The sequence below is a fragment of the Mytilus californianus genome, unplaced genomic scaffold (assembly GCF_021869535.1).
Source record: "Mytilus californianus isolate M0D057914Y unplaced genomic scaffold, xbMytCali1.0.p SCAF_15, whole genome shotgun sequence".
Classification (NCBI taxonomy): Eukaryota; Metazoa; Mollusca; class Bivalvia; order Mytilida; family Mytilidae; genus Mytilus; species Mytilus californianus.
Genome location: NW_026262637.1, coordinates 2,837,092 through 2,864,895, shown reverse-complemented (window position 1 = coordinate 2,864,895; position 27,804 = coordinate 2,837,092). Strand labels below are relative to the sequence as shown.

The 27,804-nt window shown below is 34.5% G+C and overlaps 1 protein-coding gene across 1 annotated transcript; it reads right to left on the bottom strand.

Annotated features, from left to right (window-relative positions):
- Positions 1 to 26,562, bottom strand: LOC127725210 (uncharacterized). The gene is given in 4 exon segments (XM_052232064.1): positions 1 to 192; positions 194 to 3,872; positions 22,844 to 22,920; positions 26,465 to 26,562. Coding segments are annotated over 2 exon segments (3,696 nt in total). The 5' UTR covers positions 3,813 to 3,872; positions 22,844 to 22,920; positions 26,465 to 26,562; the 3' UTR covers positions 1 to 115.
- Positions 26,563 to 27,804: the final 1,242 nt, after the last annotated feature.

Sequence of the window (27,804 nt, the reverse complement as noted above, 5' to 3'; positions counted from 1 at the left end):
TCTAAAATACGTTTTTCTTCTATTGCGTCTCGTAAATGTTTGAAAGATTCAACTGGTTCGTTACATGTTAAGTTATAAAGTGAAAAATATGATGGCAAACTATGCCTATTAAGAACTATTTGTCCGCTACCCGGTTGACCTTTCCTTGCACTTCTGCCAAAAAGTTGATTTTCAATTCGTGAATTTTGTGGTAGAAACGTGACAAGGACAAATAACCCTCCAGCTTTTTCAACCGAATCATCTATATCAATATCTGTTCCCCGACCAGCAATATTGGTTGCAACAATAATATCTCCTGCTTTTAATTTGCTGTCAATTTTATCATTATTTTCATCATTCCTTGTATAAAGTGCTGCGGAAGCACAATCAGTATGATTCAAGTTTTCTTGCAATTCTTTTGCAGTATTTATATCTTCACATATGACTAAAACTGCCCTTTGCATTTTGTTTTTCGTTTTTGTTACTTGATCTCGCACAACAGTTTGTATTTCAATAATCCATTCCTGTTTTGAGTTGCATATTATTCCTGATAGTTCTTCAAATACTTTCGACCGATGAGTTGGTATTTTTTGACAGCCTAGGCTAAATTGTTTCCTTAGAAATGATTTCTCCCTTTCTGTACCAAGTGTACCTGATACACCAAATATTTTACCCTTATAACGACGAAAATATTCTTGATTGGACATAAAATTCGTTACTAAAGTTATTTGACTTAATTTCTTCCCATGTTTTATTTCTAAAAACTGGTGCAAACAGTCTCCCCATTTGGTATCAAGTTGAACAACTCCCGTTGACTCAAAATCTACAGGAACCACATCATTATCTTTAACAAGATATTCTCGTCCGTTGAGCATATGTTTTGCTGTAAATGCATTTTCTATCCACGAAATGAGACGATTTTGTACGTACTCTTCTAAATAAGCTGGGATATGATGTTTGTCTGGTTTGCATCCATCAAATGAAATGTAATTTTTTACTTCATCTTTTATAAAATTGTGTATTTCTTTTTCGTCTTCATACGGATGAAGTACACATACTAAGCCTTTCCCAACAACCAAAACATGAATTATTTGTTCTTTTGTGGCATGTGATGAATGTCCCCATTGAACGGCTCGAACAGTTGTCTCATTAACTATGGTATATGGTTGAAATTTAATTGGAAGGTTGAATTCTTCTTCAACGAATTCCAAACATTCTAAAATCTTCTCAATCGTAAAAATGTCTTGAAGTTCCGAGGTATTCCCTTTTAACAAATATGTACTAAAGTCAGCATTGAAAAGGTTTTTCTGTTTAAATAGATATAACCATTGAATTTCAGGAGGAATGTCTGTCTCCATATAAAATTCACTCAAATCAATATATGATGACAAAACTATTGGCAAAGAGTCTAAAACCCCAAGGAAAAAGTGCTCAGATTTTTCTGAAACAATCCTCTCATGTTTAATAATATGCTTCCATATCATAAATAAAATAGGTTCTATATGATGCATTCCTGGTACAGCATGCGAAAGATATGTAAAATGAACACCTTGATCAAGTAGCATACAATCTACTTCATCAACAATGACAGCCTCACACCTCCTTTCACCGCGAACATTATCCATTAAAAAAGTTTGTCTGAGTAAATCAGATGCAAATGACGCCACTGTCCCATAAACGACCGTATGTGAGTAACATTTAAGTCGTTCAACTGTTTTCTTTGGAATTAAATTACAGCTGACTGAAACCTTTAATGATTTGTAAAATTCTTTCCACTCTATGAAATCCCGTTGAGCCAAAATAGGCGAGCTTGACACAATATCAATATTAATTTCGCATGAAGCAAGAAATGCAGAAAACATTGCGATGATACACGTTTTCCCTTCACCAGTATTTATTTCTAAAAGAATCCCTTTTTGTATTGCTCTAACCAACAAACATAATGATGTAATCTGGGTATTCCTAGGCCAATAACTTTTAGTCAACTTCACAGCTAAACATATTTCAAAAATACAGTCGGAAAATTGTTTTTCGTTGTCAGCAAAATTTGACCTTTGGGAGCAAAACCTCCGAACTGAACGATGATCTGGTGATTGTCTCATTCTATGATATCTATTTTGATTTTCATAGTTTTGAATTTTTTTCTGAACTGCCAGAAGTACGTTACTAATTGTTGCACTCGCGTCCTCATTGATATGACCTGTGTCAATCAACTCTTGTACGACACACCTATCATCTTTCTGCTGTGGGTTATCAATCTGTGGTTCCTTTTTAGAATTTGAGATGTCTTTAGAAGTTGAAAGCTTTTTTATATTTGAAATTATGCTTTTTGGCGGAAACCGTTGAAGGATTTGTGAATATTCTACTTCATTCTTTGCTCCGTTTTCTCGTCTTTGCCAATCGGAAAATCGTTCCTCGTAAAGTAAGAATTCCTTTGCTTTTTCAACACATTCTGCTTCCTCCCTTCGTCTGCGTTCTGTCTCTTCTCTTTGTCTGCGTTCTGCTTCCTCCACTTGTTTGCGTTCTGTTTCCTTCCTTTGTCTGCGTTCTGCCTTCTCCCTTTGTCTGTGTTCTGCTTCCTCCCTTTGTCTAAGTTTTGCCTCATCCCTTTGTCTACGTTCTGTTTCCTCTCTGTGTTTGCGTTCTGCCTCCTCTCTTTGTCTGCGTTCTGTTTCCTCTCTTTGTTTGCGCTCTGCCTCTTCTCTTTGTTTGCTTTCTGCTTCCTCCCTTCGCTTGCGTTCTGCTTCCTCCCTTTGTCTGCGTTCTGCCTTCTCTCTTTGTCTGCATTCTGCTTCCTCCCTTTTTCTTCGTTCTGCCTCCTCTCTCTGTCTGCGTTCTGATTTCTCTCTTTGTCTGCTTTCTGCTTCCTTCATTTGTCTACATTCTGCCTCCTCTCTTTGACTGCGTTCTGCTTCCTCCCTTTGTTTGCGTTCTGCTTCCTCCCTTTGTCTGCGTTCTGTTTCCTCCATTTTTATGCGTTCTTCCTTCTCTCTTTGTCTGCGTTCTGCTTCCTCTCTTTGTTTGCGTTTTTCCTCCTCTCTTTGTCTGCGTTCTGCGTTCTCTCTTTGTCTGCGTTCTGCTTCCTCCCTTCGCTTGCATTCTTCTTCCTCTCTTTGTCTGCGTTTTGCTTCCTCCCTTTGCCTACGTTCTGCCTCATCTCTTTTTCTGAGTTCTGCCTCCTCTCTTTGTCTGCGTTCTGTTTCCTCTTTTTGTCTGCGTTCCGCCTCCTCCCTTTGCCTGCGTTCTGTCTCCACTCTCTGTCTGCGTTCTGCTTCCTCTCTTTGTCTGCGTTCTGCCTTCTCCCTTCGCCTTAGTTCTGCCTCCTCTCTCTGTCTGCGTTCTGCTTCCTCTCTTTGTCTGCGTTCTGCTTCCTCCCTTCGCTTGCATTCTGCTTTTTCTCTTTGTCTGCGTTCTGCTTCTTCCCTTTGTCTACGTTCTGCTTCCTCTCTTTGTCTGCGTAATGCTTCCTCTCTTTGTCTGCGTTCTGCCTCCTCCCTTTGTCTGCGTTCTGCCTCCTTTCTTAGTTTCTGTTGCATTTCCTTTCGTCTGTGCATTTCTTTTTGTTGATTTTCTGCCTCTCTTTGATTTTCATCTTGTTTTCTTTTTTCGTTTTCCTGTCTTTGTTGCTCTTCTTGTAGCTTTTGTCTTTCTTGATTCTGTCGCTTTATCAAGCAAGGAGAGCACAAGTATTTGTCAGAACCAAGTTTAATCCATATTTCATTGTTTTTCCATTTACTTAATCTTCGTCCCCAGTCGTCATGTATTTTATCAAGCCATTTGACTTTTTTCGGAACTTCGGTTTTGCAATCGACACAGGTTTGACTATTTCCCATTTCACCCTCCAATCAGTTGTGATGTAGGAATTTTTTTGGGAGAATTTAGTCTATCGCTGTCTGTAAAATAAATAAGAATTGAATGCTTAGTTAATTATTAACAGCTGTGCATACATTAAAAAAAAGATAAGGGGATCTGGTAGTATTGCTAATGAGATAACTATCTACCAGAGTTCAAATGAAATGGTTGTAAGTAATTATAGGTCACCATATCACCTTCAATAATAAATAAAGGCAATATCGAATAATAAGTTAAGAACGGCCCCGACTAAGAACGGCCCCGACTAAGAAAGGCCCCGACATGACAAAATATGAAATGTTTCAAAAGAAAAAAATAGCCTGATCAATAACAAGTGTTTTTCATTAATGAAAGCGATATCTTATTTTCAATCTATTGGTGTTATTATTGCAACCCTTTCACAATTGTATTTTTCTAATCACGATTAATATCAAGTGTGTGAAATATAAAAAATACGTCTACAATTTCAGTTGTATTTTTTTCTACCAATTAACACACACATAGTTTGTATAAACACTTGAATTCTAAATATTTTGTAACATTTTGCGTAGAAAGACATCTAAATACTTATACCGATAAGCTTGTATAAAGTAATATAACAAAAATACCTTACTCCAAAGATGATTCAAATCGGAGTGTCCCTTGTCAAATGGCAATATCAAAAGCTCAAACACATCAAAAGAATGGATAACAACTGTCACATTTTTCCTTGGTACAGGCATTTCCTTATGTAGAAATTGTGGGAATAAACCTGGTTTTATATCTAGCTAATAAAACCTTAAACCACTCACATGCATGACAATCGCACAATATTGTCCGAAAGAGTTATTTAAGAAGATTTAATCTGTCAATGATAATTATAACCATAGAAAAAAGAATCGACGTATTAATTTGTTTGAGGTACTGCAGTATACACTTAATTTTGAAAAAGTATTACAAATTTAAAGTCATATGAAACGAATTTCTTGAAATGTAAGTGTTATCCAAATTATAGAACCAAACCATGCATATCTACTAAACTAACTCTTGTGTATATATAAAAATAGATGTTGTATAAATGTCAACGAGACAACTAGTACATTGTATTCACAAGAGACAAAATGACACAGAAATTAACGACTATAGGTCACCGTACCGCCTTTAACAATGAGCAAAGCCCATACCGTATAGTCAGCTATAAGTAGCTCCGAAATCACAAATGTAAAACAATTCAAACGAGAAAACTAACAGCCTAACATAATTACCTTTCTCATTAGAATAGAATACATTTAATGAGTTGCAGCAATTATATTTGCATTCAGATTTACCAAATTATTAATAAAATAGGAATATTTTTGCTTTATAAGAATATTATGAAGTGTAGTGTTGAGAGTTGAAAGGTCAAAACTGTCAACAGAATCAAAATGACCATTAAAAACACGTGTTTCTCTACAACATCAAAAGAATCTTTTACACTCCAAAAATAGTTAATTCCGCTATTTTCATATATTTAATTACAAAATTTGATAATAATTTCTTTGATAGCATTTAAAGAACTAGTTAAAAGCACTGAAAGATTAGTTGTAGAACACTTACTAGAGGCCGAGATGAAACAATATTTTACAGGTTTTGTGTGTAGTTTAGGTAACCAATATATAGAAGGGACCTTCAAATGTTCAGAAGAGTCCTTTAGCTGTGTTGTGGTTATGATATGTTTGTTTACTATATGGCTATATGTTGAGCGCACAGACTTGAATGTAGATGAATTTGAAATTTCATTCTTAAGAACGTTCGTGTAGTATTTTCGGCAAACCATCCCTACATTGTTGGCTGCTTTGTTGGTCGGTACAAACACAAACCGCTTTGAAAGTTCTTAAAGTTTATTTCTTATTCTAGAAATAGGTATCTTATGTACTCTTTTATTAATCAATTTCTTAATTATTTTCAAAAGGGGATATTCGAATATCCTCTACATTCAAACATTTATTAAAATAAGAATAAAGAGATTTTTTATCAGATTTTTCCCGTTTACACCAATTTTTACACTACGATGAAATAGTGTCTTGAGTGACCTGACGACACTGTTTCCAATCTTTTTGAGATTGAAGACGATTTTGTGGTCCTTTTTTTCAAAAAGGATTTAACCTCTCTGTCTTGAACGATATTGAGGTCCCTTGCACGTTTTTTTTTATATATACATACTTATACGGAAGCCGATAAGGGTCATTCGAAAAAAAAAATTATGTCGTAATTACGACATAAGGATGTCGTTATTACGACATAAGGATGTCGTAATTACGACATAATATGTCGTTATAACGACATAACGATATCATTATTACGACATACTATGTCGTAATTACGACATAAATTTTTTTTTTCGAATGGCCCTTATCGGCTTCCGTACTTGGCAATCATAATACATACTATTTTATATATATATATAGCGATGTCGTTATAACGACATAAGGATGTCGTTATTACGACATAGCGATGTCGTAATTACGAAATAGTGATGTCGTTATTACGACATGCTATGTCGAAATTACGACATAGTTATGTCGTAATTACGACATTTTTTTTTTTTGAATGACCCTTATCGGCTTCCGTATAAAAGAAAACATTACTAACAGTGAGTCCAATGCTGGTGGGTCCTTAAATTCCAAGATTATCACCAGCTTATTAGGCAGTTAAAAAATTGCGTAGAAGCTAAGGTTTCAACTCCCTCAGGCAAAGTTAACCTAACGTGAATAAGGCTTTTATTTTAGTTCATTTCGTCCATATAGCTTCGTACGTTTCTACCTGCTGGTAAACTGCTAGTCTCCGATGATATCATCAGCTTAGTAGTCAATAACTCGGTACTGTCATGATTTATAACATAGTTGTCTCAACGTCTTCGCTATTTAAATTAAAACAGTTTTAAAAAACTAAGGTTTCAACTCCCTCTGCAAAGTTAGCGCTGATTTTCTATTATCGTTTTAGGTTCCTTTAGATCATTTTTCTCCTTACGCTTCTACGAAATTATACCTCCGTGGATTTCAAATGTTTAGGTTAGAATGTTTTGATGATGGTAAATCTATAAATAAAAAGTTTTGAACGCATGATATGTATATTTTCATTCTTTAATTTCAATATACACCCGACATCATGACAGTGGTTACAAAGCAATTTGTCGAAAAAAATTCTATATCGAACCAGTAGTCTGCAGCTTTCACAATATAATTGACCTCTCATCCCGTCGACTTTGAAGCCCGTCAGACAGTTTCACAGAAGAGACCTTGATGAAATTTGAAATTTAAATTTAAACAACTCTTAATTTTCACTTGAACGAAGATTTTGCAAGTAATAAGCAGTGATAAGTTCATCAACGAAGTAATTAAAAAAAAAAGACACCAAGGTCGAAGCTAGCTCTAGCTCACAGTAAGGAATTGGAACCGTTTTAAAGCTAGAAAGGTCTCCTCGTGTACTCGAAGTTTTGTTTTGTGGGCATTATGTTGCTGTCATTTCAACTAGATTCAAATTCAATTATGTTTACTAGTATTTGATTGCTTTATACAAAAATTCATTCCACCCTTAGTCCTATAATATAAGACTTCGTAGGTTCATATCGTTTGCATTCAACATAATAAAAATTACTTCACAGACTTTCTTTATTCAAAGAATAAGTTCGAACGTGTATAGTTATTACCAACCTATCATGATAAAGACTGCTATCTTGATTGGCTGCTAAAAGTGTCTGCCAGCTTGAGTCTAGTTGATAAAGAAGGTTTATAATGTAATGTCTTTCGGATTCGAACTTACTAGATTTGGTTTATAGCGATGCAGAATTTTAAATACACGCATTTAGCTTGCAAGTTAAAAAAAATACAGGGGAAGTTTTCCAATCTCATTGCACCGAATAATATCCAACGAAAACGGTATTTTGTTTTTATCTATTACATTTTTGTTCATAAAATACATCGCGAAGTTTTAGTAAAGATAAACATTTAAGCTTATAGTGTGTGAACTGCATTGCCTCTTTTACAAAAGTATATTTACGCACATGGTGGGTAAGGTTGTCCTACGATAGAACGTTCTGTGCTGGTGATTTGGCGCTGACTGGTGCTGGTGGTTATTGAAAATATGTAAACAAAGACGAAAATTAAGATTTTTGACGTTTTCTCAAAACCAAATGAAAGATGTTTTAATTTTGTCTCTTGTGGGTTCAAAGGCAAACAATTAAAAATGTGACCCTCTAAACTGTTTCAGTAAGCGTACCACAAAAGTGCTCATTTTTAGAAAATCTAGAACTGAAATAATAAAAAAAATATGCTCCTGGATTCTGCTTTCTATACCCAAATTCACACGACAAAATTATTTTGTGAACAACCTGTGCAATTTATCAAAATTATGCATTTTGTCAGTTTAGACATGTCCTGATTCTGTGCTGGTGGGTCCTGATACGGTGCTGATGATTTTTTTGTAAAATATAAAACAAACGTTACACAATCAATAAAATTGAGCAGAGAATTGTATTCAATCGAATTTGTGACTCCTATTTTTACTTTTGTGCATTCATTTGGCTGTTTAATAAGTGTTTTAAAATAGCCGTTACTTATATTACATAAAATGGCAAAATCTTCCGTCATTTAATTAGAATAGTTTTATTTAAGATATTAAATGCCCTTAAAAAGAGGGACGAAAGACAGTCAAACTCATAGATCGAAAATAAACTGACAACGCCATGGCTAAAAAAGAAAAAGACAAACAGACAAATAATAGTACACAAGACACAACTTAGAAAACTAAAGACTAAGCAACACGAACCCCACCAAAAACTGGGGTGATCTCAGGTGCTCCGGAAGGGTAAGCAGATCCTGCTCCAAATGTGGCACCTGTCGTTATAAATTGACGATTCTCAACATTATTCAATCTAGTATCCTAATAGGGGATAGATTGCTTTAACTTTGTGAAGTTGCCGTTTCAGTTATTCGAGTTACCTTTCTTGATACAGTTTCTTTATAATGTAGGTTTGCGATTTTGTGAAAATCAAACTACACTTTCGTTGGCAATATATATACTGTTGCTGTTTTGATTTTATTTTTCAGGTTTTTATGGACATATATTATTTCCGTGTACCCAATGTTGTATGATGATTCGTCATGGCTCACCAAGTGTACAAATTCCAAGATGACTCAAGAGCTTCTATATTCCGTTCAAATTTTGATCATTATTCTATAATTGAACTTTCTACACCTTAACTAATGGACAAAATGTTGAAATATTTTGACAGAGAAGCGTTGAAAAAATGTACATTTTCATTTTCTTAAAATTCAACTTATGTTTTGAAGGACTATCTGAAGAAGATTGACGGGAAAGCGACACAACGCCAACAATCTTGCACCATGTTCACATAATGGACTATATAATATCCGTTACTGAGCTACTGTTCCCAGGGCCAGTATTTTTAAAGTCATTGTCAGTATTCATTAATGGACAGTAATGATAAAGTGCTTTTTTTGTACAGATGGTTCTAATTGATCATTCTTGATCCATGCTAATGTTACAATTGATCAATCGTGATCCATGCTAATGTTATAATTGATCAATCGTGATCCATGCTTAGGTTTTAATTGATCAATCGTGATCCATTCTAATATTATAACTGATCAACAGTGATCCACGCTAATGTGTTAATTTTGATCATTTGTGATTTATGATCATGCTAATGTTTTATCTCTATTGATGATAATGTTTGATAAATTTAGCACTCGTAGCCTTTATTTTGCCAATTAAAATAATAATTTATTCATATCTCTTTGATATTTATTCAAGAATGAATCTTAAGTTAATATGCTAACTAAAACAATTTTAAAAGGTGCTTAGAGTAAAACTACATTTATAATACACGTTTGATTGGTTTATTTCAGTTAAATATACGAGGTCAGATGATCTAACGACTGCTGCCTTTAATTTCTTCCTTAGTATATACAATTTGTCTCCAATACATTTCGACTGGATAAAAAAATACGACATAGACTTGCTTTTCATACATGACTAATAAAAACTTACTAGAATGGAACAAGATGTGAACAATTGCAATTCAAAGTATGCCCTTCAACAAAGAGCAAAAATCATAGAAAACACTTGCTATACAAATGTTGTCCTTCGGCCTGATTTAAAATACAAATTTGAACAAAAAAAACCAAATATGACAGCTAGATAGCAACTAGCAACAACCACTGGTTTTGGGCACTCGTGGCAGGGCTTAACATGTTTGTGATCCGCATCCCCCTCCCCACCTCTACCCATCAAACCCTCCCCTTTCAACTTCATTGGTACAATGGTGTAAAATCACAACACTTAGCACACACAATAATAACATAAGGGGACGACCATTTGATATTCTGGGGTGGGGAAGGATGGCAGGAGGATTTTGAAAAAAAATGACTCGGCCTTGATAATCACAAAAATAAATGGTTTGTTCTAGGTAATTTGAAAATCAATAACCTGACTTACAATGTATTGAAAAATTAATAACTCGGCAGGTCTTTTAAGCTATTTTATAACTGTTATTCGAAAGTATAACATGGCACCAGATTCTTCATAAAATTCATCTTTTTTCCAAAAAGATTTCGGGAAACACTTCCCGAATCTTTTAACAATAAAAGTATAAATATTATTTAGATATACTTGAAAAGTCTATAAATGGGTTTCATTTAACTTGAGAGGTATATTGTCTCAGGAACACTTACCTCGCTTTTACTACAGGGCCGTACAGTCTTTGGATGGTGTAAACTTCCCACTAACACCATACACCATTACACCATACACCCTGTGCCATTACCCCATACACGTTACACCTTTGCACCATACACCTTACACATTACACCATAATGCAAATTAATTTCAAAGAAAGCGTGCAACAACAAAATTATTTATGTATTTAAAAAAACGAATTTTGATCACAATATCGTAAATTAATGTATGATTATAAAAATCAGTTCTTATCAATATTTTGCAGTTTTAAATGTCGTACACCATTCATTCACACCATTCTCGATTGCACGTTGCACCATTACACTATTCCCCTTACACCATACACCGTAGCACCATACACCTTCTACCATTGCACCATATACCATTTCACTATACACCTTTTTGGGGGAAGTTTACACCGTCCAAGGGCTGTAACTACATTGAGGCAAGTGCCTCATGTAGGAAATTTCAAAACTAAAAGCTTGTCTTCCTGTTAAATTGTTTTCAGGACAAGTGTCTTCCAAGAAACAAGTTCTGTTCTCCCTCGGACGTAGCCCCTGTTTTTTCGTGATCCATGTTTCTTATTTATTTTTAGTTTTCAGTGTTATTTGTCTTATTGTTTGTCGTTTTGTGTTTTATTTGTTTCCGGGTTTGTCTTTTGTTCAATGACTGCCCTTCTGTATTCTCTTAGTGTTGCATTCCTTTTGTAATTTAGTAATTTCGTTTTAAACTTGATCATGAGTTTTATTTTATTCTGCAAGCCGAAACACCAAAAAGAAAAACAGCAGCCACATACTTAACTATGTGAATTACATTTTTGCTTTATCCTACATATTGGTCTTTTGATGTTGTCCCTAAATACTAAAGTCTTACACTGAATCTATACATTTTGCTTTGTGACCAAAATATTGTCAAAAAATGATTAAAACAGAACTTAATTGCGTTTTCAGATTAAGAAAGTGTCTGGGAAACGCCCAGAAAGCACGATTTTGCATCATGTGTTCTATAGCTTCTTGTGGCCTTCAGCAGATCCCAAACCCTTTGTTAATATTTTAGTCTCGCTCAGCTCGGCGAAAAATGCTTGGCAACACCTTGAAAAGAGGCTAGTTATAGCCCAACTTTAATACCGTGTATATATGCAATACATGTATATGCATATGCAGTTTGGAATTCAGAAGATTCATTTCCGCAGAGGATGATGATTAATTCTGGTACATAATGACTTGACTATACATGTATTATTTTATTTTATTTAAGAATAAAAAAATTAATTTATGTTTTCAAATATTATAAAATTTAATATAGTGGTGAAAATAAATAATCAGTCCCTTGTTTTAATGAAAATGAAAAATCTTGCTTCAACAGTACAGAAAATAAATAATCTGTACAATTTGTCTACAAAAATGAATGACCGATCTAAAACAAATCCCCCACCCCACCCCACCCCCCAGAATATCAAATGGTCGTCCCCTAAAGACACAAATTATTGAACCAAGAGTACTCGCAGCTAGTGAAGCTAGTTCAAAGCAGTATTTTCAACTAATAGATAAACAATGTTCTTTTAAGATTAAAATATCATTCGGTACACATCAAACAGATTTCGCAAATCTTAAGTTCATATTTGAATATTTGGTTTTGCAGAACTTTGAAACTGTGCAGTGAATCTTGTGTTTATTGTTATAAATATATATACATCCGACATTATAAAGTCATATGGAAGATACTAAGTAGTATTTTACAATTCAATTTATTTATGAGATCATAAAAAGATGGAGATTACATGGAGGTAAACATAGGTGGTTCATAAGTGTTTCTCGTTTCTCGTTTTTTATATAGATTAGACCGTTGGTTTTCCCGTTTGAATGGTTTTACACTAGTCATTTTTGGGGCCCTTTATAGCTTGCTGTTCGGTGTGAGCTTAGGCTCCGTGTTGAAGACCGTACTTTGACCTATAATGGTTTAAAGTTTGACTTGGATGGAGAGTTGTCTCATTGGCACTCATACCACATCTTCTTATATCTATAGGATAAGAAGAACTTTAATGTATTTTTGAAGCGAAAGATGTTACACCTTCTTGCATTAAATTCTAAACGTTTTCCTGTTGCAGTAAGTGTTAAAATCCTCAACAAAATATCAATACCTTTATTGGAATGAATAAAGGTTTAAACTCAAATTTTCATGGACTTTGATCGACTTTTTAGCTTTCAACCTGACGAGCCAAGTGAGCTGTTTGTATCTAGTTGCGTCTACCGCCCGTAAACTTTCACATTCCCATCTTCTTTTCTGAAATATTTTACCCAACTCATACTTGACAGGATAATTATCCTAGTAACCGGTGTTATCAATGTATCGAACATTTTAGGTTGTTCACTTTGTGTGTCAATTTGTTTAGACAAAAGACAACTGCAAAAACTTTGAATACAAAAGAGTACAAACAGCCAGCAGAGTGAAAACTTCCTAGCATTCAAACTGTAGGAGGAGTTATCTGGAAACGCTCTTCTTATGCAAGTAATTTTCCCCAAAAATTACAAAAAAAAGTTCAACTATCTCCCAAAAGAGCATATATCAATAAACATTAAACCCTGACCACATACACACCTTCAATATATGTACAAACAGACAGTAAAGAGAAAACTTCCTAGGATTCAAACTGAAGGAGGAGTTATGCAGAATAACTATATATCCATAATGGGACGGACAGACGGACGGAAGGACGGACAGACGGACGGAAGGACGGACAGGGGTAAAACATTATGCCCCCAACTTTCAGCTGCGGTGGCATACAAAACAGTTTCATTTGGCTGACTCAATAGATCGGTATGACTGGGTAATATAAATCCATCGGGGTAATATAAATCCATCGGGGTGATCTCGAATGCTCCAGAAAGGCACCCGTCGTGTTATTCGAGAAAGTACAAACCCAGTGATTTGATTTTATTTGGTAGTTCACATTCAAGGAAAAGATGACGGTATTATGGTTACGACCACTGGAACATGTCTGTCGTCACATGTGAAACAAATATTCCTAAAATAAAATTGAGAATGGAAATGGGGAATGTGTCAAAGAGACAACAACCCGACCATAGAACAGACAACAGCAGAAGGTCACCAACAGGTCTTCAATGCAGCGAGAAATTCCCGCACCCGGAGGCGTCCTTCAGCTGGCCCCTAAACAAATATATATACTAGTTCAGTGATAATGAACGCCATACTAAACTCCAAATTGTACACAAGAAACTAAAATTAAAAATAATACAAGACTGACAAAGGCTAGATGCTCCTGACTTGGGACAGGCGCAAAAATGCGGCGGGGTTAAACATGTTTATGAGATCTCAACCCTCCCCCTATACCTCTAGCCAATGTAGAAAAGTAAACGCATAACAATAAAAGTTTATTTTTCAATAAGTGCGAGGTAGATCAGGGAATTCAATTGATTACAAATAAAAGATTGATATTCATATAAGTTCGCTAAAAAAAAATTCGGAGAATTCTTATTTTATAGTGTTTATGCTTTGTCGCTAAGTCCGAGCCTCCTCCCCCGTTTCCCTTTAACTTTAGTGTGAGTTGATTTGAAGTGTTTCATTTGTTAACAATAAAGTTCAAGTCTTTTGATTTGTGTCGAGCCTGCGACATCAATGTAGCGGCAGTGAGACACAACAAACCTTTATTTCGTCGTCGATAGTGGCGTCGGCGTCTCCATCTCCATTTTTTTTTATTTCTATTGAGTTTAACCTCTCATTATACATGTTACTAAACATGTATGCCATCATAATTTGGTACTTTTAGAATATCATACTGTATTTGTTTACCTCAACTATTGTATCTGTATTTATATTGTATGTTTCTCTGTAAACTTGCAATTAGTTTTTAGAGAATAAAGTATCTATCTATCTATCTATCTATAGATCGTTAGGTTTCTAGTTTTTTACATTTTTCATTTCGGGACCTTTTATAGCTTACTATAGGGTATAGGTTTTGCTTATTGTTGAAAACCATACAGTTTTGTTTTAGTTAAATAAAACCGAATTAAACTGTTTTGACATGATAAATTTGTAAACCTCCATGAAGTGTTTTAAAACTTGTATAGGAGTTATTCCTCAAGAAAAAGCATCAGTCTACAGAAAAACATTTTTTTTTAATTTTTTTTTTACCGATAAATGTATAGATAAATGTACAGCCGATCGTCATTACGCTTTTACACTTACAGCAGCAATATCAGGCGAGACACAGGGTTCCGTGGAATATTTTACAAATTAATTACAAAAATACTGCTTCCGTTTGAGAACTTAGGATAAAAACAACAAGACCAAGTGAGTTTGGGGATATCCCAATTATGTCCGAAATACTGTAAACTTTTTAATACTTTTTTTTCTTATTATTGTCTGCCGTTCCACTTTTTCATACCAAATAACTCTGAACAACCACTCGAACTTTAATTTGAAATTTAACTCAATGGATAGCGATACCCATCCAAAGCACATTAAACAAATGATATATTGAAATCTGTTTGAAAATAGAACATATTTTTTTCCGAATTGGTCACGTGATTTTACCTCATCAAGTAATGGGATAACCACATCAAAGAATGACAGGACCACATCAAATAATGAAACAAACACATCATGTAGTGTAAAATCGTCAAATTTTGAAACATCATTACGTAATGTTAAAACCATATAAAGAATAGGCAAATCAGCATTACAAAATAACAAAACCACATCATGTAATGAAACAACTACATAACGTTAAGTCACATTCACATCAAGTAATGTTAAAACCACATTGATTAATGACAAAACCACATTAAATAATGGTGAAACCACATCTAGTAATGACAAAACCATATTGAGTAATGACAAAACTATATCAAGTCAATACGAAACCATATCGTGTAATATCGAAATATTATTAAGTAATGACTATTCCATATTGAGTTATATCAAAACATCATTACGTAATGTCAAAACCATATTAAGTAAAGACAAAATATCATCAAGTAATAATAAAACAACATAAAGTAATATCAGAGTTCCACATAAGACAGCTGTGGCGTTCCATACATATCGTTCACTAACTCATTTACTTCTTGACCAAAGCCCTTGACAACAGACTTTACTTTTGGATCTTAAAAATGCTTAACTCAAAAAATCTTATTTATGTGTGTGTTATCTAGGTTAATTAGTCTTCATTCCTTGACAAATTTTTGTGAAATATGTAAATAATTCTTTTAGTGTTCTATTGAACTTTCGAACCCCCTTACAACAGATCAGACAATAATTTTGTTTTGACAAAAGGCTTGAAGGTACAGCAAATGATGATAAATAGACAATGAATTAAGTCTTAGATGCATGTAATTTTTTTTATTAGTTGTTAGTGGCTTTGAACTAGCTGTCAGTAACTGCGAGTACTCTCAGATCTGTACTTAGTGTTTTTTTGTTGTTGGGATGTACAAGTACCCGGCCACGTCCACTGTGTGTAGTATTTGTATTTGTGTCCATTTGATGAGTTAAGCTTTTTTCAATTGATTTTTATAGTTCTTATGTTGTAATGTTACACCACTGTCCCAGGTTAGAGGAGGGTTGGGATCCCGCTAACATGTTTAACCCCGCCACATTCTGTATGCACGTGCCTGTCCCAAGTCAGGAGCCTGTAATTCAGTGGTTGTCGTTTGTTGATGTGTTACATATTTGTTTTTCGTTCATTTTTGTACATAAATTAGGCCGTTAGTTTTCTCAATTGAACTGTTTTACATTTGTCATTTCGGGGCCTTTTATAGCTGACTACGCGGTATGGGCTTTGCGCATTGTTGAAGGCCGTACGGTGACCTATAGTTGTTAATTTCTGTGTCATTTGGGCTCTTGTGGATAGTATAACCACATCTTCTCTTTTATAATGATACATTTTTCCTTTAAAGTACAACTTTGAAATCTTACGGGAACCCCCCTTCCCCTCTTGGAAAATGTTTTCAGGGTAAAATTATCATCTGCAGTAATGAAATCGTTCTTGATCATCTGCATCAAATTATTTTTATCAACAATTGTAGAATTTCAAAACTATTCCAAGTTTAGCAGCTATCACCGTGACCTCCCTCTCCTTTTTTCCAAAAAATAAACCCACAATATTATTGTCATCCTTTTAGTAAACACAAAATTGCTACAAATACTTCTGATTTTAGCTGCGGAGGACACATGTTTCTTACGCGCAGAAATAAGGCTGAGATTCATTTGGTTGAATAAAAAGAAAAGTATCTAGAGTACAAATGTATCACACAAATCTTTCAGGGAAAAAGTATCCAGGATACTTAGGTTACGGCAACACCTAATTTATTATGATAACTCATCTTAGAAGCTCTCCTGATAGTTTGCCGTAAAGTCCTTTATTCTACATTTATGCTCACCATTTTTAGGCAAAACCTTTTACATTTTGACAAAAGATCACTCCTCCGTTTTCATATTAAAAGGAAATCAATGGATCAATGTAAAATTAACTCCAGAATACTTTTCACAGTGATTAGTATTTGAAACATCGGTACTAAATATATCATTATCATGCTGACATTTTCTTTCTTATGCACAATTTTGTTTTCCTTTTTTGGAAGAGGATGCCTTTAAAAAAAAATAAAATGTTTGACTAAATGTCTTGAAAAATGCACTGCTTGCTTTGAAATGGAATGGAAAAAGGTAATCTATTTGGATTGTATACTGAAATTATTTTTAATTCAATAGATCAGGTCCCGATATGACGTTTAAAATACGGTTGTCGATCAATTTAATTAGGCAAGACAAACGGTCATTGGTATCCAATGTACAAGGCTGTCGTACAAGTGAGAGGTTTAGCGCTATAAAACCAGGTTCAATCCAACATTTTCTACACAAGAAAATGCCTGTACCAAGTCAGAAATATGACAGTTGATTTGGTTTGATGTGTTTGAGCTTTTGATTTTGCCATTTGATTATGACTTATATCTGGAGATTGACTATGGGGGTCGGTTGAAAACAAAAATGTACGACATAAAAGATGATTTTAGCTTCTTAGTTGTGACCTTTTCATTTTTAAATCAAGAGTTCCAAATGGTGAGGTTGAGGTCATCACTTCGTAAATTTTGCGGACGCCATCACGAGTTGGTTGACCGTTATGGAATATCCGTTATACAGATAATATCGGATATGTTCCTTATGTCGTCACTACAATCCCGTTCCCTTTTCACGAATGTGACTTACCGAATTAGACCGGCTTTGTAATAACTTGAGCAACACGACGGATTCCGGAATACCTGAATTAATCCCAAGTTTATGGTGGAGTTCGTGTTGTTGTTGTTGTTGTTGTACCCCTATTTGTGACATTTTGTTCACGCATCAATGCCATTATAATGGAATTTGATTCGGCTGTCGAACAAGTGAGAAGTTTAGCGCTATAAAACCAGGTTCAATCCACCATTTTCTACATTTGAAAATGCCCAAGTCAGGAATATGACATTCGTTGTCCATTCGTTTGATGTGTTTTATCATTTGATTTAGCCATTTGATTAGGGACTTTCCGTTTTGAATTTTCCTCGGTTTCAGTATTTTTGTGATTTTACTTTTTTTGTAGAGCGGTGAATATGCTTAAACACATCGAATGACATTGTCATAAATAAATGACAATGTTGTATAAACAACAAAAGGGGCTACTACATAATATCAGAATGTTTAATCCTAATTCAAAATAAAGTTGAAATTGACAATCAGCTTTGTAACCACTGTCATGATGTTGGGAGTAATAAGCAAAAATTTTTTTTTTTCAAAATATCGTCATTGAAGAGCAATAACTACATTGGTAGGATATGAATTTCAATAATTCTAGCATTGGATCTGCAAAACTGAAAAATTTAAATAGAAAGCATCGCCCTTTCTTTAATGGGAACTAAATAGTTTAAGAATACAAATGATAATTTTAGTAGTATTAACATTTTTGTTGTTCTTACATTGAGGTTATCTTGCCTGTTTACAGTTTCTGTCTATCAGCATTGGTTTCAACATATCAGAAATACGCTGAAGTTAGATAACATGCTTTTAGGAACAACAATTCATACAATAGATTAATTTACCTGGTAATTAATTAAGATGTGAACATAACGTGGAAGATAGTGATGTTTTGAGAACAGCACACATACTTGAGTGTGTAGTAAAAACAGGATCTTTTAGTTTTAGTTTCTACTATAGTGTTTGAATTACTAATTCCCATTTGGAAGTATATCTGACGTGGCTTATTATTTGTGCATCCAAATGTCTGTACATTGTTTAATGAACTCTCAACTACAAATACATTGATCAGTGTCTTTGTTAGACTAAATTGTACATGTGTTTGGATTTGGTAAGCCAGTTGGGTTGTATATAATATATGTTGACATGCTTTGGCTGCTCGATCCAAATTATTGTCAAGTTAAACTAATTATGTCTGTTAGGGTTATTCTCTTATTTTTTTTCAATATAACGGAATTATAAACAAGTGTGATACAAATTGCAATTTTAACTAGATAAAAAATAAGGTTTGATCCACCATTGTTGTTTCAAAAACATATCTGTTCCATGTCAGGAATATGACAATTGTTTCCAGATGTTCCGTTGGCTAATTTAGTTGCGCGTTTGATTTTGTCGTGGTTTACGCACTTTCCACTTCGTGAATTTACCTTGGATTTTGACATTTGTGTTAATAGATGTTTTCGTTACCAAAATTGCTGGCTGAACCATGAAATCATCATAAGCTCGGGTACTACATTGATTCGGAGTCAATGATAAGACAAAGAACCAATATAAAAAATAAGGGACCATAAATAACATTTTGAAAACAGTTTTACCAGTCGGTTTTAAAATATATTTTCTAACTAAATTCAATATTTGATGTCAATCGTATGACTATAAGGATTTTAAATTAAATCCTTGTTTTTTCAATGTTTACACATTTAAAAGAATTATTCATCAATTAAAAAAAAAAGCTTACATCAATTGAATTTAGTTGAATAAGAAGGGTGTCACAAAGAAGGAGAATTTGTTTTAAAGAGCTGGTTTGGTTTGTAAATAACAATCTTTACTTTCAACTGTCACCAACTCGGTAAAGTAATGTTGCTTCGTATCCTACCGTTGTTCATTCAACTTTCTATTTTATAAGGGTCTATGATTTGATTGATTTGTTACTTATGTCCTGTAACATATATATCTTACTTAAAGAAAGTTGTAAAGCTACCATATATCATTGTGATCTTTTACATGGACCTTTCACTTAGGTTGACCTAGTCATGTTCATGTAGAGTTATTCTAAAATCCTTTATTTGTTTTTTAAATATGATTTATTTTTTATTTTTATTTCAAACATTATAAAAGCGGAATATAAAAATATTTAGCTATTCATGCCTTTAGCAGTCAGATTGATGCAGTTTCTTCAATATGAGATAAAAAAACATCATCACTTGTGTATTAATGGTTTGCAAGGCAATAATACAATCCATTTGAATACGTATCCATGCAACCTTTATATGATCTGCACTGAAGACAATTGCGCTTTTGTAATTATCTCAAAATTGGATGTATATTCATCATGCATAGCTCTGATGGTCTGGATTTTACTTGACTAATTGTCAATTGTTATTTCATCAGCTCTTTAACTTTAATATAATTACATTAGATGTATGTTTCATTATTATACGTTATTTTGATTGGCTTACAGAAATCTCGCGTCATTCTTCATTTCAAAAATTTCAAAAATGAATTGCATGAATTGTAACATTCATGATGACACACGTTTTCACAACAAAGTGCACAGGCAAATAAAAGAAAAACTTGATAGGAATTGTATTTTCATGATCATAGCGACAAAAATGTAATTACAAGTATTGAATGCTTCTTTTGGTAATTTCATAGGGTTGTAAAAGCGTTGACCGTGCGTACATTTTTAGAATGAAGCGCTTCCGCGCTTCATACAAAATGTGCTTCGGTCAACGCTTTTACACCCCAATGAATTTACAAAAAAAAACCATTTAATTCTAAATTGTATTACGTTTCTTACTTTCAACTAGTTTGTCCTCGAACATAAATGAATATATAATATTGGTACCATTATTGTCATTCTTAAACCTGAACCTCCAAAATATTGGGATGTGTCCTCTGATATTTCAAATTCATTCATCTTACTTACATTTTAAGTTTGTTTAATCAATATCACAGAATTTAGTTGTATATCATGATCTGCAAGACTAGTGCAGATAATTTTTAGGCATACGTAAATGTATCGCTTGACTCAACAACAAACAATTGGAAAGTACTATGACCGGCTAAAGTCTAACTAAATCTAGGTCAGATTAAGGATTTAGTGACATATATAATTATCAGAACTGCATGTCTACAAATCTAAATCTAATATTTGAATTAACTGGTCATGAAAAGGTGAAACAGGACTGAGAAGCGACAAGTTCGTTCTATTTAGATTATTCAATAACAATCTACACCCACCTTCCGAAAAAAAAAAACTAGAGGCTCTAAAGAGCCTGTGTCGCTCACCTTGGTCTATGTCCATATTAAACAAAGGACACACATAGACAAGAATAGAATTCATGACAAAATTGTGTTTTGGTAATGGTGATGTGTTTGTAAATCTTACTTTACTGAACATTCTTGCTGTTTACAATTATCTCCATCTATAATGAACTTGACCCAGTAGTTTCAGAGGAAAATATTTTGTAAAAGATTACAAAAATTAACCAAAAAATTTAAAATTTACTATAAAGGGCAATAACTCCTTAAGGGGTCAATTGATCATTTTGGTCATGTTGTCTTATTTGTAGATCTTACTTTGCTGAACATTATTGCTGTTTACAGTTTATCTCTATATATAATACTATTCAAGATAATAACAAAAAACTGCAAAATGTCCTTAAATTTACCAATTCAGGGGCAGCAACCCAACAACGGGTTGTCTGATTAATCTGAAAATTTCAGGGCACATAGATCTTGACCTGATAAACATTTTTACACCTTGTCATATTTGCTTTAAATGCTTTCGTTTCAGAGATATAAGCCCAAAACTGCATTTTACCCCTATGTTCTATTTTTAGCCATGGCGGCCATGTTGGTTGGCAAGCTGGATCATCGGATATATTTTTTAAAACAAGATACCCTAGTGAGGATTGTGGCTAAGTTTGGTTAAATTTGGTCCAGTAGTTTCAGAGGAGAAGATTGTTGTAAAAGTTAACGGACGACGGACACCAAGTGATGAGAAAAGCTCACTTGGCCCTTTGGACCAGGTGAGCTAAAAAAATCGTAAGGGTTCCGCGGAACCCAGTGTCTCGCCTACTTTTTCTGTTAATCGCAGGCTCAACAAAATGAGATGAGGAAAAAAATTAATAAAAATATTCCTCTCGATACAATTTTTTTATTGTAAGAAGCTTCTGTCCAAGTTTGGTAAAAATCAGGATAGTTTATGAATCTAATAAATATTTTTAAAAATTTAACTGCAGACTGTATGTAATGTTAACTGGAAGAAACACTAAGTCCATTCATAAGTAAAATATGGAGAAACAAGAACAAAATTCTAATAAAAATTTCCTTCTAGATACTAGCTTTTGATCATAAACAAACTTCTGTCCATGTTTGGTACAACTCCAGGATAGTTTAAGAAAGTTATTAAAAATTTTTAAACTTTAACCACAGAGTGAATGTAATGTTTCCTGGCAGAAAAACTAAGTCCATTTATAAGTAAAATACGGAAAAACAGGATATTTGTTTTTACAAAATTTACTTCTGGATACTATCTTATGATCATAAACAAGCTTCTGTCCAAGTTTGGTAGAAATCCAGGAAAGTTTAAGAAAGTTATTAAAATTTCAAAAACTTTAACCACAGAGTGAATATTTGTGGACGCCGCCGACGACGACGACGGAATGTAGGATCGCTATGTCTCGCTTTTTCGACAAAAGTCGAAGGCAGGCTCGACAAATAGGAAATTGTGATAAAACGGACAGAAAAATGAACAGAAACACGTTGAGTTTTATTTCCTTCCAATGTAAATAATAGTTGCATATAAAGGGTATTTTTTCTCTTCCTTTTTTTAGGTCTTTAAATCCAGCTAAGTTAAGATTTGCATGAAAAATACAGACAAATAATAAACAACTCATTAGAATCCACCTTTCAATTGGATTGCTCTTTGGCCCTCCAAAAGATTTCATGTATAGATACTAAACAAGGTAACAAAAGATCGTATCGTTTTCTACACGCTCAAGTCTTTGCTCTGTCTATTATATATTTCCAGATATAAGATAATTACCTCAATTCAGCCTTCATGTTCTTCTAATTATAACAACAGACACGTTAATTGATCAACAGAATCACCAGGAACATATTCTGAAAAGATACTATGAATTAGTATGACCAAATTTTGTTTAAATTGACACAGACGTTTCATATCACAATTTGACCATCCAAGAAAGCAAGACGAAAATTGATGGTAACAGTTCATGGAAAGTGCGAATCAGGAAACCCGTTTCTTATGTGGAGTAGTGATATTTTCTTTTGTAAGCTAGCTAGGCGCATTATGGGAAAATCTCAGACAAATGTTGACATTTGTAGGAATACAACTTGCCATGTGTTCTGGACGTATGTTGTATTTATTCGAGTATTTATTCGAGTAAATTTGCTTTTAGATTAAATACAACAATATTTCCACGATCTTAAATGTTGAGGTGTCCAGATACTTTGTCAATCATTTACCAAAGACAGTGAAATGGCCTTTGAGCGTATTCGATTGCATTCATAATCAGTTGTAATCGGATAATTGGATAAAACTGCAATATTTTCTTATATAATTCCGCTGTTTTTCTTATTTGAAAAACTTTTCCAATGCGATATTTATGTAATAAAAATGCGATACTTTTTTAATATGAAAAAATACGATGATATGGTGCAATACATCCAAACAAAGTAGAAACTTCGACAATTAATCATGACAGGTTTGATATTACAGACAAACTATCACTGACATTTGTAGAATATACACGTACAATTGTACTCTTATAAAGAAGTACATTTAGACACGATGTTCATTATCCACTGGTCAATTTTGGGTTTTCCAATCAGTTTTGCACAGCATTTTCCTCTTTCCTAGTGACTTATATACGACCCTATGGTTACACTAAGCTATTCAATTATTGGTGGCTTAATGGCACAATTCAAATGTGGCTATTTTAACTAGCCTCCTCAGCTATTCGATTGCTTCAGAGGTCATGAAATAAATAGCTATACTGACAAAGAGATATTATTTCTTAAAGCCCCAGTCACAATGGACCACGATCTCACCACGCTCACCGCGATCTAAAATAAATTTAGATCATGGTGAGATCGCGGTATCAGCAACATGAGAATGTAAATTTTCGTTGTTTTCACGATGCTACTACGTCCTCATTACGCTTCGACAACGATCCCATTTTCATTATACAACGTTCTAACCACGCTTATTCTGCAACCTTACTACGATTATCACGATCTTACTACACTCATCACGTTCTCACTACGACCATACCACGATTTATCCGATTGCAAAACGAGCTTACCACACTGCTACTGCGATTATAGCACACTCTTACCACGTTCATACTACGATCATACCACGTTCATACAGCGATCTTACTACGCTCTCAGCAATAACGCCATCATCGTGTTCCGTATAAATACTGTTTAATTCCTTTCATTTCTGAATAATACGTAAGATTTCTCGGAAACATCACAGTCATGCAGTCAAAATCTTCCAGAACTCGCGGTAGTGGTGGTAGGGGTAAAGGTAGAGGCAGATGGGCCTTTGATATGAATCCTGATCCAGTAGAGATGCCGGACCGACCAATCTGACCTGAATCACAACCTATTGCTGGTCAATCAAGATCAAATGACAATGTCGCAATGACAATTACATGACCTGGTTGTTTAGATTTCTTATCTGTGTTAATGATTGTAGAAGCATTACTACATGTACATGGTCTTGTAATGCCATGGTTCAATTGAAATAGATGGTTAAAAAAACCTGGAGAATAGTAGAAGCGTGGTTGGGTCGCGGTGAGAACGTGATGGTCATAGTAATGTCGCTGTGAGATAGTAGCAGAGTCTCTTTGACTAGAATCGTGCATTCGCTACGCTCTCGCTACGATGGTACAGCGATCTTACCACGACCTTACTGCGCTCTCACTACGCTTCTACTACGCCGTGAATTCGGCATGACCGCACCACGATTGTTTTGAACATATTCAGTTTGTCTATGCTCATCACGACCATGAAGACCTCACCAAAACCGTATCACGACCTTACTGCGATTTAAACGATCGTCAAAATTTGCATTTTTTTTCAGAGATCGTAGTGCGATTGTGGCCTAGTGTGACGGGGTATAATGCGGCGTTCAAACAGTGCCGATTATGACTCCCGCTTGAGATCAGACAGCGATAATACACGGAAAGTGAAAATAGGATTACTACCCTAATCATCTGGAATGTCCTATCATTATCTGAACGCAATTGTATGCGTTCGTAGCAGATTACTACGGATCGGGAATGGTCACGTGAGGTCGGCCAAGCAGCACGACAGTAAGATGCGTCCGTAGCAATCGGGGAGACTCCGCCGATTTTGTCTAATCAGAATACAATCGTGACTATGTTGTGAAAGATTCTGCAGTATCGGATCAATATAGTAACAATGTTCAGTGTTTTCTGGACAGTGTCCTGTGAAACGGGCATGATCTGGAGAAATTCATTGCTGTGTTTTTCCGATTGAGTCAAGATTGTCACCAGATCTTGCAGAATGCGAACAGTCTTTCCAGAACCGTTCCCGAACAGTCCCTTATTAATACGAAATTCGGCAATAATATCCACGTCTTAGTCTCGACAATTACAGAAAACAATACGACTGAGTCTAGATCAAGTCGTTTGCAATCAGACTGTGATAGGATTGCGTTCCGACAGAACCTAATCATCCCGAATATGGCGACAGATTTCTAACGGATATCTTCCGTCAGCGTCGGTTCACTGTCTGGTCGGATTACATTCGGTATAATCAGGACGCTGTCGGGACAGATTCAGTCGTTTTTATCATGTGAGAAATACAGCGCGGATTAATGTCAGATTGAGAATTGTATATAAATCGGGACAAATTCAGCTGGAAACGGCTGAATTTGGACGCTTCCTGAACAATATCTGATTGTTGTCGAGAAAGGTAAATGTGTTTACAATTTTTAATAAAATTATCAATTTCCATCCACGATTCACAGTATCTTGATCAAACTTTTGACAAATTTTAATCGGCTTGGTCTTCTCAAGGACGGCAGTAAAAGTCGTGAATGTGTGAACCCAGCTTAATGAGAAAATCATTCCGATACATCATTTATTTCAATCCGTTTTCCAGTAAAACCTAAAAAAGAATTCTTTTGCAAACGAATCCACTCAAACCGTTGCTTGGGACTGTCTAAAACTAGGAAAGAGGTGAGAGTTTTTTTTTATCCGTGTTGTAGGCGTCACTGTAGCTTTGAAATGAAGAAGTGCTTTTTTCTGTGTTTTCTTTTTTGCTGTGTATGGACTGATTTTATGTCAATTATCTTTAGGTTGTTTTTTCTACTACAAAAATGGAAACAGCATTAATCCAGACAATAGATGCACTGTTACCGTTGTCCCGGACCTGGAACAATTCAACATCCAAACAAGAAGCTCAAAACAAGCACTGACTTTTAGATGGATCAGTTTCAATCTGTTAAAAAAAATATGCTTATGAAAGTTTTATCACTGTTTCTGGCGACCTCTCGGACGCGATTCGTCTTGGAACCTTGAAGGCCAGGACTAACATGGAAAACAATCCTTTGAGTGAAATTGCTTGTGTCTGAAAACCTGCTTGCCTACCATATACTCAATTCACATACTGTGTATTTATTCAAGTTCTGTGTTTTATCTGTTAAGTTTTCTTCATTCTCTGAATTTCTACTCGTCAATCCCGCTACTCATTCTTCTTCCATAGCCTGTAAGTTAGCAGAAACATATATTATAAAAGTTTTCATGCACTGTTAAATTCGTGCTTACAAAATAAACACTTGTATCACATGTTTAGTTATAAAAGTGTTTAGGATAATGATATTATCTAATTTAAAACAAATTTTTACGTTAACACATTAAGTGTTCACATGTAATGGATATAAAGACTTTAAAAAAAATTGAGAATGGGAATTGGGAATGTGTCAAAGAGAGAACAACCCGACGAAAGTTAAAAAAACACTGCGAGAAAAATCCCGCACTCGGAGGAGGCTTCAGCTGGCCCCTAAACAATAATGTGTACTAGTTCAGTGAAAATTGACCTCATAATAAACTCCAAAACATATAAATGAACTAAAATTTAAATTCATACAAGACTACGAAAAGACAGAGGCTCTTGACTTGGGACAGGCGCAAAAATGAGTATGTTAAACATGTTTTGTGAGATTTCAACCCCCCCCCCTAATACCTCTAGCCAATGTAGGAAAAACAAACACACAGCAATACGAACAGTAAAACTTATCAGAATCCCATGTCCAAATAGGTAACAAAAGAAACTAAGCAAAATGATAATGAAACATAAATCAACAAAGGACTACTAGAAGTTACTAACATGCCAGATCCAGACCTCAATTAAACTGAATGAAAGATTATAGATATAAAGGATGGGGTATGAGTGCCAATGAAACAGCTCTCCATCCAAATCACAATTTGTAAAAGTAAACCATTATACGTCAAAGTACGGTCTTCAACACGGAACCTTGGCTCACATCGAACAGCAAGCTAAAAAGGGCCCCAGAAATGAAATGTGCAAAAACCATTCAAACAGGAAAAACAACGGTCTAATCTAATTTAAAAAAAATGAGAAACGAGAAACACTTATGAACCACATCAACAAACGACAACCTGAACATCAGGTTTCAGACTTGAACAGGTGCAAACAAATGCATCGGATTTAAACGTTTTAAAAGGTACCAACATTCACCCTTACCTGAATCAATAGTGTAATAACACAACACTATGAGATATCAACTGAAATGGCTTAACTCAATCAAAATACATATTAACACAAAACAAATAAATATACATTTGATCTATGACACAATTAATGTAAATACAAAATAAATGAAATAAGGGGTATGAAGTTAAACAGTTTCAGAAAGACAACCATAACCGTGCACAAAATGCCGCCACTAATAACTAATTTTGCATTATAATCATGTATATGTTTAAA